The 17,479-nt window shown below is 42.7% G+C and overlaps 1 protein-coding gene across 1 annotated transcript in view; it reads left to right on the top strand.

The window, feature by feature from the left end:
* The window catches only part of klf8 (Kruppel-like factor 8), a 90,301-nt gene extending 75,362 nt beyond the window's left edge, over positions 1–14,939 (top strand). Inside the window, exons 3-7 of the mRNA XM_038303701.1 lie at positions 144–392; positions 481–715; positions 7,840–7,951; positions 12,167–12,306; positions 14,712–14,939. Coding sequence (XP_038159629.1) covers positions 144–392; positions 481–715; positions 7,840–7,951; positions 12,167–12,306; positions 14,712–14,893 — 918 coding nt within the window. The 3' untranslated portion in view covers positions 14,894–14,939. The remainder of the gene's footprint in view (positions 1–143; positions 393–480; positions 716–7,839; positions 7,952–12,166; positions 12,307–14,711) is intronic.
* The last annotated feature ends 2,540 nt before the right edge of the window (positions 14,940–17,479 follow it).

The following is a 17,479-nucleotide window of genomic DNA, read 5'->3' as shown; positions in this document are numbered from 1 at the left end:
AAAATATTGTTTTAAGTCAAATAAAAACAGAAGAAAATTCCTTTTTTCATAATTCAAATGTACCATAACTGATGTATTTTTTATGCAACCATCGTCCATATTATGCAGCATATTTCATGTTTTTCCATGTTTTTCCCAAACAGGCCGATGTAGGTGATGACTGCTCCGAACCGACGGACCTGAAGATGAAGTCAGAATTTAAGGCGGAGCCGTCTTCTCCTCACTCCAGTCACGCTGAGGACCAGACCGAACCCGTCGACCTGTCGCTCAACAAGCCCCACTCTGCTTCCATGACGAGCGCCACAGTCAACCCGGCGCCCTGCAGCACCGTGTCGCAGCCGGGCCTCTCGGCCACGCCCGTTCCCTCCTCGGTACAATCCATAGGCTCCATGGTAACCACAAACTCCTGCTTCCTCCTCCTTCTTTTACAATAAACACACACAGGGGACAGCTGTTCACGGGGTCATGCTCTCCCTCCAGGTCCTCTCTCCAGGTTCTATCCTGGCCACACAGGGAGCCGGAGGACAGCAGATTCTCCATGTCATCCATACCATCCCCTCAGTCAGCATGCCCAGCAAAGTGGGCCAACTGCAGACCATCCCGGTGGTGGTGCAGTCGCTGCCTGTCGTCTACACCGCCATGCCCACGGACAGCGTCGCCACAGCAGCCATCACAGTGCCGCTGATAGGCAGTGACGGGCGCTCAGAGGGATCAGGTGAGCGCTCTGAGAAACTGGCGCCATAGATATTCCTGATGCATCTTCTTTATCCTGCAGGAGAAGATGTTGCTCTTTAGAAACTATAGTCAATAGTTTGCTGCTATTAATCTTCCTAAATCAATCTCAGCTTGATCAATTTGCTGAGCTGAGTTAAAGATGGTTTCAAAACAACTAGATTTTTCTCTCATACTCTCTGAACTGTTTGAAGGTGAAATATCAATTTAATTCTATTCAGTTTATTTCTATAGCTCCAATTCACATCATGTCATCTCAGGTCACTTTCCAGTTCACCAGATCATCCAGTCAGATTGATTCAAAGTTTTCTATCTAAGGAAAACCAGCTGATTGCATCGACTCATTGACTCTTCAGCAATCCCTCACACTAAGCATGCTTGTAGCGACAGTGGAGAGGAAAAACTCCCTTTGAACAGGAAGGAACAAAGGACATTCTTTTGAGGACCAGAATGTCCATATTCTGGATAAAGAAAATAGGTGGTTTGAGAGGGGCGTGAAGGAAGCCATCTATGTTAAGAGAGAAAAACCAACTTTAAAAAGAGGTGGTGGACTCAGATTCCAGCTTCCAAAAACATACAATTCAATCATAGACATGATCCCTTCCAGATATCACCAAACCCCCCACCCCATCACAGAGGAACGAGGGACCTACCCGCTCCAGCCGGTGAACAATACCTCCTTAACGACCAACACTTAACAATCATAGACAGGTTTCAGATATTATAGGAGACAATCCCCCCCTTAATGACAATCCCCCCTTTAACGACCGACCCCTAGAATCATAGACAGGTTCAGATATTACAGGCTAACGATGGAACTAACGACCCATTCATCGGTTACCATTGCATGTTTGCAAGCGATACAAGGCGTTGTCCATATAAGACTCAAACTCACTGCGGATCCAGACATTTGAATTGAGAAAGCTTCCTGGAGAGGTGGAGAAACGTCTTCAAATCTTGGAAACCAAGTCCAGTGGATATTTTTGAATTTTTTTTCTGAATTTTTACGGAAAAACAGGAAGGAACCTCCAGCAGAACCAGGCTCAGTGTGAGCGGCCATCTGCTGAGGCCCACTGGGGTTCAAGGAGACAGAAGCAGACATAGAAAAAGAAGCATAGATACAAAAGGCAACTGTCAACCAGCTCCACAGGCGGCCCCGTCCAGGAAACACACAGCCAGGCAGACGAGCTCCGAGCCAGCTCCCATGTCAGAGGATGAAGAGAGCACATCCAGTTAGTCACAGTCAGAGAAACAGGACTACACTGGAAAACAGGCCAAGCTCCAACATCTAGAAACAAAGGAAGAAAGTTCAGAGAAAGTTTATTTTTTTCTTTGGCTTTATGTAGCATAGCATCCTCCCTGTTATTTTGGACTTGTGGACAGCTGGCTTAAAAAAAAAACCAACTTATTCCTGGCTAATACTCTTAACAGTTCAACTATTCTGAAGTCTCTTATAGCAAAAAAAGACAAACAGGTGTTGAAACTAAAGGCGCACCTTCCGCCACTATTTTTAAGGTGATATTGTTTAAAAGCTGTTGGTGGTTAATTCAATTCTATTCAGTTTATTTCTATAGCGCCAATTTACAACACATGTCATCTGAGGTCACTTTCCAGTTCACCAGATCATCCATGGTTAATCAATCAGCTACAGCAACAGTCAGCCTGACTAATGAACCTGATAATACCTGCTTACAGAACAGACCTGCAGAAATGTTTGATATTATTTTCTATTAAAAAAAAAAATTCCTGTCAGACTTTAATTATTTGGGGGAATTTTAGTCCAAATAAAAGGCCTGTGTCTTTAAAAGAAAGAAAGAAAAAAAAGCTTTAAAGGCAGTATTATAAATGTGACAAACAAGCAGAAATAATAAGTGCTTTAGAGTTTAAAATGATTTGATGCATGCTTTTATTGAATATCTTTACTTCTTAGTCTAGTTCCTTATGTTGATTAAACCAAAGCCTATAAATGCTGATCTCCACCTTGGGTTTAATCCACTCCTAAAGTTTATTATTATGCAAAGCTAAACGGCTACAAATCAAGGCTTATATCCCCACAGCTAAAAAGCTCAAGTTAAATCTGGTTTAAAGGTTGAATGCACTAAACTCATGACGGTAGTGGCAATAGCTGTGGTGTAGAAGGGATAAAAAGGACAAGATAAGCAAACAGGAAACCAGCAGTCTGAGTGTGCAGCCATATTGATCCTCCATTTATTCCAAATGAAGCAAGTTATATTATCTAACAATTGACCGAGTAGAGCACTGACAAAAATGAAATCAGAAATTTTTTTTATTTTCTTAAAACCGGCTGAATGTGTGGATCTAATAGGGAGTTTTAAGCGTCTCTGGATCATTTCCTGCAGTTACGGCAGATTTAAAACCAGTCATCGCCTGAAACCGACTGTTAAAACATGCATCCAACTCAAAATAAGTCAAACTACTCTGATGTCGGCATAAAATTATCGGTCAGCTCTGCTGATTCCCACCAAGCTGAACCAGAAGGAGCTTGAATGAAGCGTCGTCCATCCCTGATTAAACTCTGAGGCGGGACGCGCCTCCTCTCCTTTAAGTACAGTAAAAGTCCCTGTTTGCGTTCGCCTTGGTTTCTAATTCAAACCAGCATGGCCTGGACTCAGGAATGTAAACGTTTGAGGCAGTCGCTCTGGAAAACATCCACAGGACTGCAGCCTGAAGATGCTCTCAGACTGTTTGTCCTCAGCAGTGTGTGACGTTCAGTACATGCCAGGGGCTGCAGCCTTCTGATTTATCATCAGCCTTTTTTTTTTTTTACATCCATGTCTCAAACAAGCTCTCTTACTTCCCCTCTCTTCCCAGCAGCCACTTCTAAAAATGTCAGGTCAGGATTTTTAAAGTGGTGAAAACGGTTTCAACCGTGAGAAAAGTCGAGCTTCTGTTTGCAGCCTGTTTGTGTGGAAACCATTCATGCACCATTAGTTAGGATTGCTTAGCAGGAATAAGAAACTGTAAAACATTACAATTTAGCAAATAGCTATTATAATAAATCAGTAAAACATTTAGTTTTGCAGGACAGCTCTCTTTGCAAAGCGTTCTGGGATATATCTGCTCTTCTAGAAACCATGGATGATCACTAGAAGAATTTATAAATTACCGCATGTTGTCCAACAACAGTGTATAATTTCCCTTGCGCCTCTTCTCCTGTTAATACGGTAAAAGCCCTGGGGAGCGTCCGGCTCCAGGCTGCACGTGATCCAAATGAGCCAATGAGCTGTCAGTCTGGGTTGCTGCTGCTGCTACTTTTAGACACAGCAGGCAAACCTGTGGCAAGCCGGGCGATGGGAAAGAAGGAGAAGACCATGAGAAAAAGAGAGCAGAGAAAGTGTGGACTGCTGGAAGAACTGCGGTGAACTGGTGAAAGAAAAGTGAAATGGCGTGCTCAAAGATGACCCTGCACATTTAGAGGATGTTTGGCTCAACCTGCTGCTGTGAAGCAGGATTCTCCACCATGAACAGAATCAACAATAAATCTGGATCCAGGCTCAAAATGAGCACCTTGATATGTGCTTGAGAATGGCTTAGTCTCCGGTTAAACCCAGGTTTAAAGCCTTGCAGGGCAGCCTAAAGCCCACTGCCAACATTAAGACAGAAAAAATAAAGAAAATAACAAACCATCAGTTCAGGGGTTTGAGAAAATATGAGAATCAGGAAATTATCTATAAACCAAACTGAACGATTGTTGTTCTCTACTTCAAAAACAATTTAGATTTTAAAATGGAAACATTTTTTTCAAATTGTTTTATTTAAAAATTTAATGTATAACATGGATGCATAAAAACCTAATTTATTTCAGTGTTAAATTCTGTTTAAAGTAACAGATAATAATTAAAATGTCTCTGGACCTTTACTGGTTGATTTTTAATTGGTTACGCCTGAACTAGACATTTGGACAATCATCTAAAATGGCGTAGCCACTATTTAGTGCCCTGTGATGTGATCAGGGCGGACATTCAGACACAGACGTACACTGTCGTCCACTTTCCAGGTGAGCAGGAAGTTGGGTTGTGAAATCTGTTGAGATTGGCCAATAGGAGCCCAGGTCCACCCATGACTCATCGTTCACATCCAGAGAAGAATCCTGAACCTGTAGCAAAGAATTTCAGAGAGAGAAATTTATCTATGAGACAAAATGTTTTCCCTCTGATTGGAAAAAAGAAAATTGAGAGCAAAAATATACTTTAGAGAGAGTTTTTTCCCCTTGGAAACCATTTTCCAAACATTGATTTATTTTTTAATTATTTGATGACAAAGTGTTTTCTCTCAAAACTTTTTCCTTAGTCTCAAATAATAGTTTTTTTTTTTGCTATAACTGTGAAAGTTTTCATTTTACTTGCAAAATCGTCACATCAAGAGAAAAATCCTGAATAGGGCAAAAAAAAAAAAGTTTAGAGAAATGTATTTTTGACAGAAAATGTTTTCACTCTAGCTGCAAAAAATGTAATTTGAGAATAAAAATATATTTTTTCCCTTTAAAAATTATTTTCCAAATATCTATTTATCTTTTAGAAATTATTTTCTCTCAAAACTTTTTTCAGTCTCGCCAAACTTCTTTTGCCATCAGTGTGAAAGTTTCCTCACATGGTGGAATAAAACGCTTTGCAGTTGAGCCGATCAGGCCAGGTGGATTCAGGCTTTGTTTTCTTGGAAGCTCTGGAGGTAAAAACTGGAGTGGAAAGATAAAACTTTCTGTTCGGCCTTCTGGGGCTGCAAGCTGGAGGCAGATGACGTTTCGTGCGCCGCGGCGGTGTGTGGGAGGCAGAGGAGATTTAAAGCTCAGTGGGAAGGTGGAGGGAGAGAGAGAGGGAGAGAGGGAACGGGCTCCATGATGATGTGGAGTCGGGAGGGTCCGGCAGGAAGGATGTGGAGGAGAGGGGAGCGGCTGGGGGGGTTGGAAGGGAGACAAGATGGGTTGTTTTCCTTTGAAAAAGAAAAGCTGCAGCAACCGGAGGGCTGGGGGGGAGCATGATGGCCTTTAGAGACAAAAAGTGAGGATTCTCTGGGTAGGCGACCCTCCCCATGTATGCATATATATACTCCACCCAAATTCCTTCAATCACCCTCAAACTTCCCCAACCCTCACTGCTCTGTTCAGGCCGACTGGCCTTTGAACTGCTGGGCTTCCACATTCCTGCAGATAGCAGTCGGGGGGGTGGGGTGGGGGACACTTTTGTCTCAAGCAGCGTATTAGCAGACCACATGCTAACAGAAATATGTCTTACATGAAAAAAAAAAAGGCTTCTTTTTTATGTCTTGGTATTAATCTATTTAGTCTTTGAAAAAAATAAGAAACACCTTTTTTTTTGTAAAACATTAAAAACTGTTAAATGTTCCAGCCTGATAAGACTGTCTCCATAACGACCCAATGTTAATGACCTAATTCAGGATAACTCTTGGTCAGATGTGGGACGCAGTGGGTCCAGGATGTTTAACACAGAGCCTTAAAAACCTGCATAAGAAATGTCATTGAAAGCATCGTTGGTAATATTGGTTTCATTTATTGCATTTTAATGAGTCCCATACAAAGACCCTGACTGTAACTGAGCCTCATGAACCAGTATGTCTCATAAAGACACAGATTCTCCTTAAGCCAGGCGTACACTGTGCCATATTTTCAATCGCTGCCCACGGCTACAGCTCACGCTATAGTGAGTTCACAGCTCACGATTTTTGTTCAGCCCGACGCTCTGATGCCATCTACCTGCTCACACCGTACGTCTAAAAACTCACGCTCCGCAGAGAGATGGCGTGACTCGGACTCTATCCGGAAGCCAAACGAAAGGAAGTAGAAGCCCTAAAAAGAAAAGGAGACGACGTATTTGGACACAGACATGGCTGAGCTAACGTGGCTACTACGGTCTGTCAGTTTGACAGAAAGAACTCCATTTCACTCATTGCCCCCCCGCCATGATGCTGGGTTTACATCTGAGAGGAAGAAGAAGAATCCTTGTTTGCCCACTGAGCGATTTGCCCACGACCACCTTACGACGGCCGACTGAATTTCAAATTTTAGATTTTCTCCCGACCTCAAGATTCCTGATGGGGAGGTGGTCGTTAGAGGCTGATTGCCCCTCGTTACCCCCTGTTCACTACACCACACACCTTTTTTTAATAAACCCTAAAACGTGTTCAGGAAAGAGGAGTGTTTTATGGAGTGGTGGAAAGTTGCATGGAGGGAAAAAGTGTGATATAAGGTGGTGCAACTATGTGGAATAATAGTTATCAGGGAAAAAATCCAGTTTTAGGGTTGGAACTCGATTTATTAAAGTCTGGCTCATGTTTGTTTGGCTGGAAAGCTAAATCTGATCTTCACACTAATATTAAATTAGCATCTCAGCTGTGTTGTTTTATCCTGAACAATAAGGATGCAGAAACCATAATAATTTTTAACTTAAACATCAGAAAAATAATTCATAGATTTGGCTCCAATCTGCACAAATCTCCAGCTCTTTCCTGTCCATTCTGCACAAGTTGAACCACTTTATCCTTTTATTTACAAAAAGTCATGAACTCTGAAGTCTAAAAAAAGCCAGGGCCATGAATGCACCACGGAGGAATCTGATTCAGACAGTTTTCCTCTCTCCAAAGCCAACAAGTCAGGGCCGTGCCTCTGCGCTATCAAGAGATCGCAGCTGAAAAACAAACAGCCTCCTGACTTCATGATAAGCAGGCATCTGTGAGGAGTTTAGCAGTTTGCCAAGGCTCAGGGAAAACCAACAGACATGGAGCTTTCATCTGATTCTTTATTAGCCGCTGGGAGTTCACAAGGTTTTAAGTTAGAAAGAAATACAGTTCTAAAAGTGTAATAAATATAGTAATACGGGCGCATAGAGAAAATTCCCTCCTGAGGATTTCCATTAATTGAGCCCCTAATGCTGCAGCTTAGCAGACCACACCCTCCGCCGCGCTCGTTCACTCAGACAGCCTTTGTCTTGCTAAATCCTGACATTGTAATTCTCCAATTAACCCCCTGCTGTTCTATTCTCTTCTTCTAACCCCTCCTTGTTTTTCACCTTCCATCATTTCCTTGTTTTCCTTCAAACCACTGATTTGTTCGCCCTTTCCTCTCTGCTGCAGTTCGCATCAAGCCGGGTTCAACATCACCAGTTGAGTATCAGAGTGACAGCGATGCGGAGAGCGGCACAGAGTCTGGATCGGCCTCCCTCAGCGCTCAAAGCATCGACGCAGGGTGAGTAAACACTAAAACAGCCCCCTGATGATTTTAGATCTGTTCAAAGCAACACGGGATGGAAAATAGAGAATAATCATCTGCTCAGGGATATGAGGGATATTTACGATATTCCTGAATTTAAAGATGCATTCAAGAGTGTAGAGCAGAGAGAAACCGAATTACAAGATACAAAATCTTCCTGGAAAAAATAAATGTACCTTTAAAGGAAAAGTCCGGTCAGCAACGAATCATCAATGGATCATTATTTATACCTAAAACTAATAAGTTTGCGGCGATTTACTGAATTTCGCGTTAAGTAAAAAAAAAAAAATAATAATAATAATTTTTGTTGTCATCATAGAGTCTGTGAGCGGCCATATTTTTTATTATAACTAACTTCAGCGTGTTTGGCCGTCCAATCACAGACCAGATTCAGTGGCCAATCAGATGTTTGTAAAGTGACAGTCAATCACACCAGAACAAACGGTGGGCCAATCAGGAGCTCGCGGGCGGGCTAAAATCAAGGAATCAAGCTTCAGTTTGAGCTGCAGTTTTCTGCTTGGTCCTAGTGCTCGACGTATTTCTGTGTACTGTAGCGTAACATTTTTTTTGGACAGTAGAACATGCAGGGTGACCAAAACGGACGTTTGAAAATTGCAGGGGACATGTCCTCCCTGCGTCCCCCACCCCAATTGCATCCATGTTTGGACAGATCAGACTGCAGGAGAAATGTTTGATCATATATGTAACACCTTAACTAATTTGACTGTATGATCTGGTTGAACTGTAAAGTGCCTTGAGATGACATGTGTTGTGAATTTGGCGCTATATAAATAAACTGAATTGAATTGAATTAACCCCAACTCATTCTGTCAGGCATGGTGGTGGAGAGCTTATAATCAGGCCAACCACGAACTCAAAGTACTCTAGAGGCAAGTTCTATGGCTGAAACATGGATGTTGACCAAAAAAAAAAATCCAGGATCCAGATCTTATCATTTAGCAGGGGGTCCGTGACCCCTTAGGGGGTTCACGGACGTACTGCATGGAGGTTGGGAAAGTTTTGGTCGATTAGACTTTTTTTTTTTTTTGCCGCTGCATTTTTTTGCCACTAATTGAAATGTCTTTAAATCCACATGAACATGAATCCAACAGACTGCAGTAAACAGATAAATGGAGGCAGATGTCTTTCAGTCATCAATGCTCACATTCAGAGACACACAGGAGCTCTTTCAAGCTGGGCACCGTTTCATTCACAACACCTGTCCCATCAACCAGGAATCAGAAATACTTTAATAATCCCAGGGAGGGATTACTTTAGTTACATTACTCCATCTGGGGGGGGTCCCCGCTCCATCTCAGCATCAGTTTGGGGTCCTTGGCCTGGAAAACATTGAAGACCCCTGATCCTGCATAGGTTTATTCTGGGCAGCCGGAGTTCCCCCCCTACTGGATACATTTCCAGGTAACTCATTAAAAAAACTGATCAGCAGATCAAACCACATCTACGTAGCAACGCCTAATGGAAGAGAAACTTTTCACAACTTTTTCTAAATAGGATTATTATTTTCAGCATGATCTTTTGGCCTTTTTAATTATTGCTTTTTTACATTATTTCCTTTTTAAAGCTCCTCCTTTGACAAACTTGAATAACTCTCCCTCGTCTGATGACCTAAAACAAACCATAAAAAAAGGCAAAAATAAGCTCCAGCTTCTTTTTGTTTTTATTAAATAAACCTTAAAAAGTCATTTATCAAGATCTTCATACCTTGATCTAGAGAACTCCAGTGAACCATGATGAACTGTTGTGCAAAGTGTGGTTTCACTGCAAACCTGTAAAGCTATTGAAACATTAATACGACGTCAGCTGACTCTAGAAGCCATAATACAAGTCAGCAGGGCCAGCAGGAGTGTAATGTGCAGCAGGGTTTATGAGAAATTTGGTCTTTGTGTGGGTCACCACCCTCGCCTGCAGGCTCCTGACTAATTACATTACTGCAGTGAAGCCATGACTGGATGCTTATATAACCTTATATAACTCACTGTACAGCTGAACACAGTGGATACGCCCAGCCTGCAAAACACAGGAAGTATACGGAGAGACTGGTGGTGCAGTCTGCATGCTCCATAAATTAACTTAAGCCTGAGATGTTGCGCAAACACGTTACTTTGTCTTTATACCCATTTCCCACCGGCCGAAAAACCCGTTTAAACCCAGAAACAATCGGCCTTTAGTGGGAACGGCTCACTAAACGGAGTCGATCGACTCGACGATTGCCTCCTTTCAGCGTACAGTGGGGAAAATCAGAGATTGGTCAATCCACTTATTTACGTGATACCATAGAGTGCAACGCACCGGTGTCTGTAGAACACGCCAGATGCATCTGATCTGCTTCCATTCGACAAACATGGAGCAACACTGGTGAGAGCACAAAAGCACGAAAGAATAAAGCAGACTTACGCCACCCTGCTCCCTTCCATGTTGCTCTCCGTTGTTTACTTTCCTGACATCATCAACGCTAACTCAGCGTGATGGCATCAACAGACACTCAGCCGTGCGAAAAAAAAGCAAGTTCTGACCCGCTGTTGGCGAGCTGCGTGGGCTTTAAAGGCTGATTTATGCTCAGAAACCAGGTCGCCTGTGTTTGTGTCGCAGTTAACGCAGATATGCCCGACCCTTTCTGCAGACACTCTGCTGCACCTCTCCAAAATTGTAGGTGATCGCAGACAGTAGGCCTCTGATTGGTCAATTCTACATCCGCTCTACACTATGAATATTTCCTGTTTGGTTCCTTAGCGGCTTGTTTTGTTTGTCTGTCCACCATTATGGAAAACGACTGGTGAAGATGGAGCAGCTAGAAGGGCGAGGCGTGCGAGAACGCTGGGACCCTTTTACCACCTGGATCCCCGCTCTTTCCCGCTCTTATGTCTCTCTGTTGTCGCACAAACTTGCCCCCCTTTCCTCACCGCCTCGGCCGTATCTAGACCCACAGCTAGTTCCTGATTGGCCCTCTGGCGTTGTGGTGTGGAATAACATAGCGCAGACCACGCTTCAATATTGGGCATGAATCAAAAATATCTGCGTCAAGCTCACTGCTGCTGGAGGATAACCAGCCCTTAAGTGTCCAGTTGGTTCACTAGAAAATCAGCACAGACTTGCTGCCACACCCGCTGGGTGCGGCGGTGTTGCCTAACTGTATTTTTAGGGTGTGGGCGCCGATGGTTTGCTCACTGCTGTAATCTGGAACATGAATGTGCCTGACAGAGAGACTGTCTGGTTAAAAAATAAGCATGATTCTGGGTTTTTGATGTGTATATCTATATGTATCTATATATATCTATATATATTTATATATATAGATATATATATAAGAAAGATTGATTTGGACAGTTGAGCGTTTGTGAGTCCGTGTGAGACAGAAAGAGATTTGCTTGTGCGACCGTGTGTTGCTGGGCAGGGCTGTCCTAGAATCAGGGTGTAAACAAGGTTATGTAATTCAGTGTGCCGTCACACCTCTCCCTAGAATGGACTTGAAATCACTTTTTTGTTTTTTTAAACCCTTAGCACATCCATTAACTAAACAAAAAAACATTTTAACTTAACGTGAGCTTTAGAAATGAGGCACTTTACAGAGTTAAATTTAGGAGAGGGTCTAGTTTCTGCAGGATAAATTCCATGTTGTTATTATAAGTTAGCAAGAAGATAATAAAAACATTTTATATGATAAAATAACAGAAAAATTAACTGTAAAATAGGATGCTGAGAAGCTGTTAGAAATAGGATGGTTGTTTGTCGCCACCTGGTGGGCAGAGTAGAAACTGGATGAACAGAGCCTCCACTTCTTCCTCCCCCTGCAGAGAGCTGGTGCCTGTTTGCATTTTAGAAAAGCGACAGCAACAAACTTTTCAAGACTTTGCCTTCATTTAAAAGAAATCTATATTTGAGGGGGAAGATGCAAACTGAATGATCAAAGCCAAACTACAGAAGCTTAAACTAAAGCAGTAATCGCTGAAGAAGCAGGCCAGCATGAGAGATTATGGATAAAAAATGAGATTTTTCCGTTCCTGGTCTGCTCTCCTTGGTTAATATCTACTGGTGAATTAAAGTATTGAACATAAATGTTCTAAAAGGATTACAGAAACTAACATGAAACAAATAATATATCAAGTTTATTTTAAAATAATTTACAGTGACCAGTATCACTGACTCCCTCTCTTATCTTCTCTGTCCCAGGTCAGTTATGGACTTGGAGCCCGTTGATCCCGACACACTAGACCTAAAGAGGCGGCGGATCCACATGTGTGATTATGAAGGCTGTAAAAAAGTTTACACCAAGAGCTCCCACCTCAAAGCCCACAGGAGGATACACACAGGTAGGAGCTGAGCAACCCACACATCACTGCCAACACCCATCCTTTCAGAGAATATAAAGCAGCCATTCATCAGACTGAAAAAAAGAGATCAAGCTATACAAACGGTTGGCTCTTAAGGGCGTCAATACAAAAACATTGACGTCGTCACTATTTTTTTGTGTTTTTATTTTTGCTTGTTTCTATAATGCTGATCAGTTCAGTGTTCTTCCACTAGTGTTTGTAAAAACCCTTCATGCGGGAGTAAACTGCTAAAGCCTGGCATACAATGTAGCATTTTTTTTCAATCGTTGAACGCAGCTACAGCTCACACTGCAAACCACAGGGTTTAAAAGTTCACAGCTCACGATGTTTGTTCTCAGACTGTGCGGCACAACGCTCTGATGCGATCTACCTGCTCACACTGTACGTCTAAAAACCACCTCGGCTCCAAGAGATGGCGCTACTCGGACTCGTCAATCTGGAAGAAGTAGAACTCTCTTGTTTGCACATGCGCAATGCTCGAGTTTCTGGTAAATCGTCTCGTAGCTCTGCTTCAACGACAGGATTTACCCACAACCACCTCACGATGGCCGACTGAATTTCAAACATGTTTGATTTTCTCCTGACAATTCGTGATCGGGAGGTGGTCGTGAGAGGCTGATTGAGCCGGGCACAAACTGGTCAATTTTTTGCCCTTTTCGGGCCGATATTCCGGTCTTACAAGATTTTTTTGATCGGGCCGACTTTCAGCTTGATCGTTCGTCCTGTAGTGTGCAGGGGGCAACCTCAACCTCCCGATCAGCAATCTTAAGGTCGGGAGAAAATCAAACATGTTTGAAAGTCTGTAGGCCGTCGTAAGGTATTTCTTGGTGACTCCTGCTGTTGAGCCGGTTTACCAGAACCTCGAGCACTGCGCAAACAAGGCAGTTCTTCTTCTTCTCCTTCCAGATTGACGGGTCCGAGTAGTGCCAGCTCTGTGCTCTGAGTCCGATGTGTGGTTTTTAGTAGTGTCACATCGATACTGATCCAGCTCTAAAATGGTGGTATCGGTATCAGCGAGTACCAACCAATAGAGCACTGATCCCATTTTGAGAGCCAAAAGTTTCTTCAACTATTGTCACCCATTCCAGCTAGGCAATAAAAAGTTCTACTGGATTCACTTTGTATTAGTGTTTTTCCTGCTTCACAAAGGTAGGCAGCAGCTGGACATGAAGCCATGATGGAAATTATTTTACATCCAAGTAGGATGCAGTTCTTCATACACATACATCAATTTCAAACAGATGGTATCGGCCGATACTGCACAGCCAGGTACCGGGTATCTAGCCTCGTGAGGCCATCCTGATCTCCCGAGCTTTCAAGGTTTCACTGGCAGATCAGTCTGGAGACTCTCTGTTAAAGAAAATTTGGAGCCGTTCACCAAACGAACGTCCAATCAGCGTTGGCTTTGAGGCGGGTTGAGGTGTGACGCAACAAGAAGCGCGACAGTTCAGTCTAAAGAACATGGCGGCTTCAGCCGATGAAACTAGCGTTAGCGTGGCTATCGAGCAAGTTTTATGGGAATTACAGAGTATTTCTTGACTGAAAGAAGAGCAAAACACTGATCTGGAGGCTTTTCTCAGAGGAAAAGATGTTTTTGCTTTTCTCCCGACTGGTTTCACCAAGAGTTTGATCTATCAATTGGCTCCTCTTCGTCGTCGCTCTGTTAGTACGCCATATGCTTCGTTGATCTGATTGGTTTATTTTGCCCGTCTATCACCAACATAGGCCAATCAGCTAACCAGTATTTTCACCCCTTCCCAAAATTACTTCAACGGAAGGTTTCCAGATGGATATGCGGAGCAAATCCCTCTGGCGGAGTCAGGTTACCGGGTATCGGTATCGGCAAACAATGGCATTGCGTAACACTAGTTTTTAGATATACAGTGTGAGCAAGTAGATCGCATCAGAGCGTCGCAGTGTGAGAACATGCATGGTGAGCTGTGAACTTTTAAAACCTGTGGTTTCGTCGTACATTAAGGCCATTATGTGCAAAACAGTCTAAAAGCAGATCATCGTCTCTCTGGCTATAATGGCATTTTGGTTAAATCGACCTTCAATTGGTGAACATTGAAATGCAAGGCCTTTTTTTTAGGTACATCACCCTTTTTTCTTTGTTTGATTTCAAGCGTTCTCATTTTTTCTGCGGGCTACCTTTCCCAAAGTGTTTCCTAGAAAACTGCAGATCTCATAGCAGCCGGCCTCTTAGCATTCAGTGAGGTTTTTTGCATTGACTATAAAGCAGCAGAACCTTAATGTCATTTATATCTGTTAAAAAAGAAAAGATACAAGTTTAATACAAAACAACAAGCAAAGATGAATGCTGATTTAGGATTTATAAATTCACCTGGTTACCAAAGAACTAATTTTTTTGTGTGACATTCCAGGAGAGAAGCCGTACCACTGTACCTGGGAGGGCTGCACCTGGCGCTTCGCTCGCTCCGACGAGCTCACCCGACATTTCCGCAAGCACACAGGAATCAAACCTTTCCGCTGCACGGAGTGCGATCGCTCCTTCTCCCGGTCAGATCACCTGTCTCTGCACCGCCGTCGCCACGTGATGATGTGAAGGTTCCTCCAAACCAACCCGTGACCCCTCCCCTTGGATTGTCAGAGTTCGCTCACCGTGTACCGCAGCCCCTGCGATGTTCCACTTTGTGCATCAGAGGAATTTTAAATTAAATCTGGAGAGAGGAATGGGAACTTTCTCCTTCTCTCTACATGGAAATCACCAGGAAAACTGGGAGTCTTTGTCTGCGTTTGTGTTTATGCATGGTGGACGTATTCTTATCTACATTCTGCACCTCATTTCAGTCCACGCTCTACAATCCTGAACTCAGTTTCTGAATAAAAACAGAAAAGGAAGGAGAGACTGAAACACACTCGGCAGCAGGGACGTCCACGCATCCATCCAATCATCCATCAGTCCATCCAAGAGGAGGAGGATGGGTGGGGGCAACATGGAGGAATTGTGTTCAGTGTTTTTAAAAAAAATCTTATGACCCAGATGTCACTTCAGTTGCTCTTTTTTCTCCTTTTTTTTACATATTGAATTATGTTTAAGTCTAGAGTTTAAGTGTCAATAAATCTTTTTAGCAATGTTAACATTGCATTTATGCCTCATGTCAACCATGTGATCAGCCCCAGTTCATTAATCACTGATCTAGTGTTAGAGTAAACGCAGTATTTAGGTTAAATCCCTCCTGCTCAACACAAATAGGCAGCCAAAACGCAAGAAATTAGGAGATATCAGTGCTCTGGCCATAAATACACACTACAGGTGCATCTTATTAATCAGACTGATAGATTTAGAGCTTTTATTTTTGTTGATTTTGATGATTTGGGTAACGAATAATAAAATATAAAATCAGCTTCAAAGGAAATTAATTATATTAGATAAATAAAATGGCTTCTAATGTAGAAATCTGGGCTTAATGAAAAGCATATCCTTCCACTCCCACTTCATGCATCATGTTATGGGTCAGTCAGACCCACATGATGGGTATCTGACAGTCAGTGTTCTGTCAGAGACCCGGTCAGACCAGCATACCTATAGTCCATACCCCTTTATCCCTTTAGTTCTACCTTAACAGGCGTGTATCCCTGAACTCATGTACAAAAAAAAACACAATGGAATTACTTATTCCAAAAAAAAGAAAATTGAAAACAATCCACTGGACAATCAAATTCAAATTTTAAATTAAGAAAGCTTCCTGGATGGGAAGCGAAACATCTTCAAACCTTGGAAACAAAGTCCAGTGGATTGATTTTTAAACTTTTTCAGAAATCAATTGCTGCATTGTAGGTTTTTGAAAGCTGAAACCTGAGTCAGTTCATTTCTTTTTGGAGTTTTTTGAAGCATATAGCGATCTGACCTCATATTAGATTTTTTTTGTACATGACTGAAGGGACAGAGGCCCTTGAGGCAGTTTAAAGTCTATTTTAAAGGCAGATCTGACGTCTTGCGCGTGCGTATTGTCTATAGGTTAGCTGGTCTGACGAAGCACGCTGAACCAACAGAACGGCGGCCTGCGATGCTGCTGACATGTTAACCAAGGGCAGCTTGGTTTAATACAATCCTTTATTTGATCCCCATTTTTTTGGGATCTTGATTCTCTCATCATTTATTTCATATCATAGTAAACATGTACTTAGCATTCTTACTGTTTAGGGGAATCCATGTTTGGTTTGAAAAAAGTAATTTTGACTCCGACCTCCTGGGGTTTCCTGGGTGCTTTAGAAACACAACCTCCCATATTTGTGGATAAAGTATTTAGGCGACTGTTTGTCTGCAGCAGCTGAAGTGACGACTCTTTAACGCTCCCCTCCCCATCACCACCTTCCCTCCTCGGTACTCGGAGCTGCAAGACTGTGAACTTTTTAGAGACAGATTTGATTTCATATTGTTTATGTCGGACTGCCCTCCCCCCGCCTCTCTCTCTTGGGCTTGCTCACACCTTTCCGCTCCTTTTTTTGCAGCAGTATTTGCTTTTTTATTTCTTCATTTGGATGTTTTACAAAAGAAAAAACAAAAAGAAGCCGGTCCATCAGTGCACAGTTTGTTTTCTCTTTCCTCCAGGTTTGCTGCTCTGAACAGTAACAACAGCTAAACAAATAAATCAGACCCTTTTTGTTTTTGATTGTCTGAGAGAGACAGAGTTTTAAGAAGGGAAATACAAGAGCAGGGAGAGATTGTGTCACATGCCTGCGTTTGTGTGTCTGTGGGTGAGCTTTGAGATTAAAATCAAAGAATCAGAAAAGAACATTTTTACAGGTCTTTGTTGCAGGCACTTGTCATTGTTCTTTTACCTCTTGCCTGTTAAGCCTTAATAACTGAAGTCAATCTGTAAGGGCAAAACCAGAACCGCTGAGAGATGACGTCTGCCGTCCAAACAGTTTAAAATCAGACCGTGTGGTAGTTTTCATAAAGCCAGTCCATTGAAGATTTTAGGATCTCCATTAGAAAGAATAATCTGTGAATTAGCAGCTCCAGAAATCCAGCGGTGTCGCACAGCTGTTTGCTTTGGGTCGTCGATCAGAGGTTCTGAATCATACTACAGGCACTGTGCCGGGCGGTCAGGGTCCATCACGCGTTTAGGGTCAGACTACTGGGGGAAACTAGAAGGGATCTACTCCACAGCATTCCTGCCACAGG

This window comes from Cyprinodon tularosa, unplaced genomic scaffold (genome assembly GCF_016077235.1).
Source record: "Cyprinodon tularosa strain WSP-4 unplaced genomic scaffold, ASM1607723v1 ctg518, whole genome shotgun sequence".
NCBI classification, from domain to species: Eukaryota; Metazoa; Chordata; class Actinopteri; order Cyprinodontiformes; family Cyprinodontidae; genus Cyprinodon; species Cyprinodon tularosa.
The sequence above is the reverse complement of the archived record's forward strand: the minus strand, read 5'-3'. Positions and strand labels throughout refer to the sequence as shown.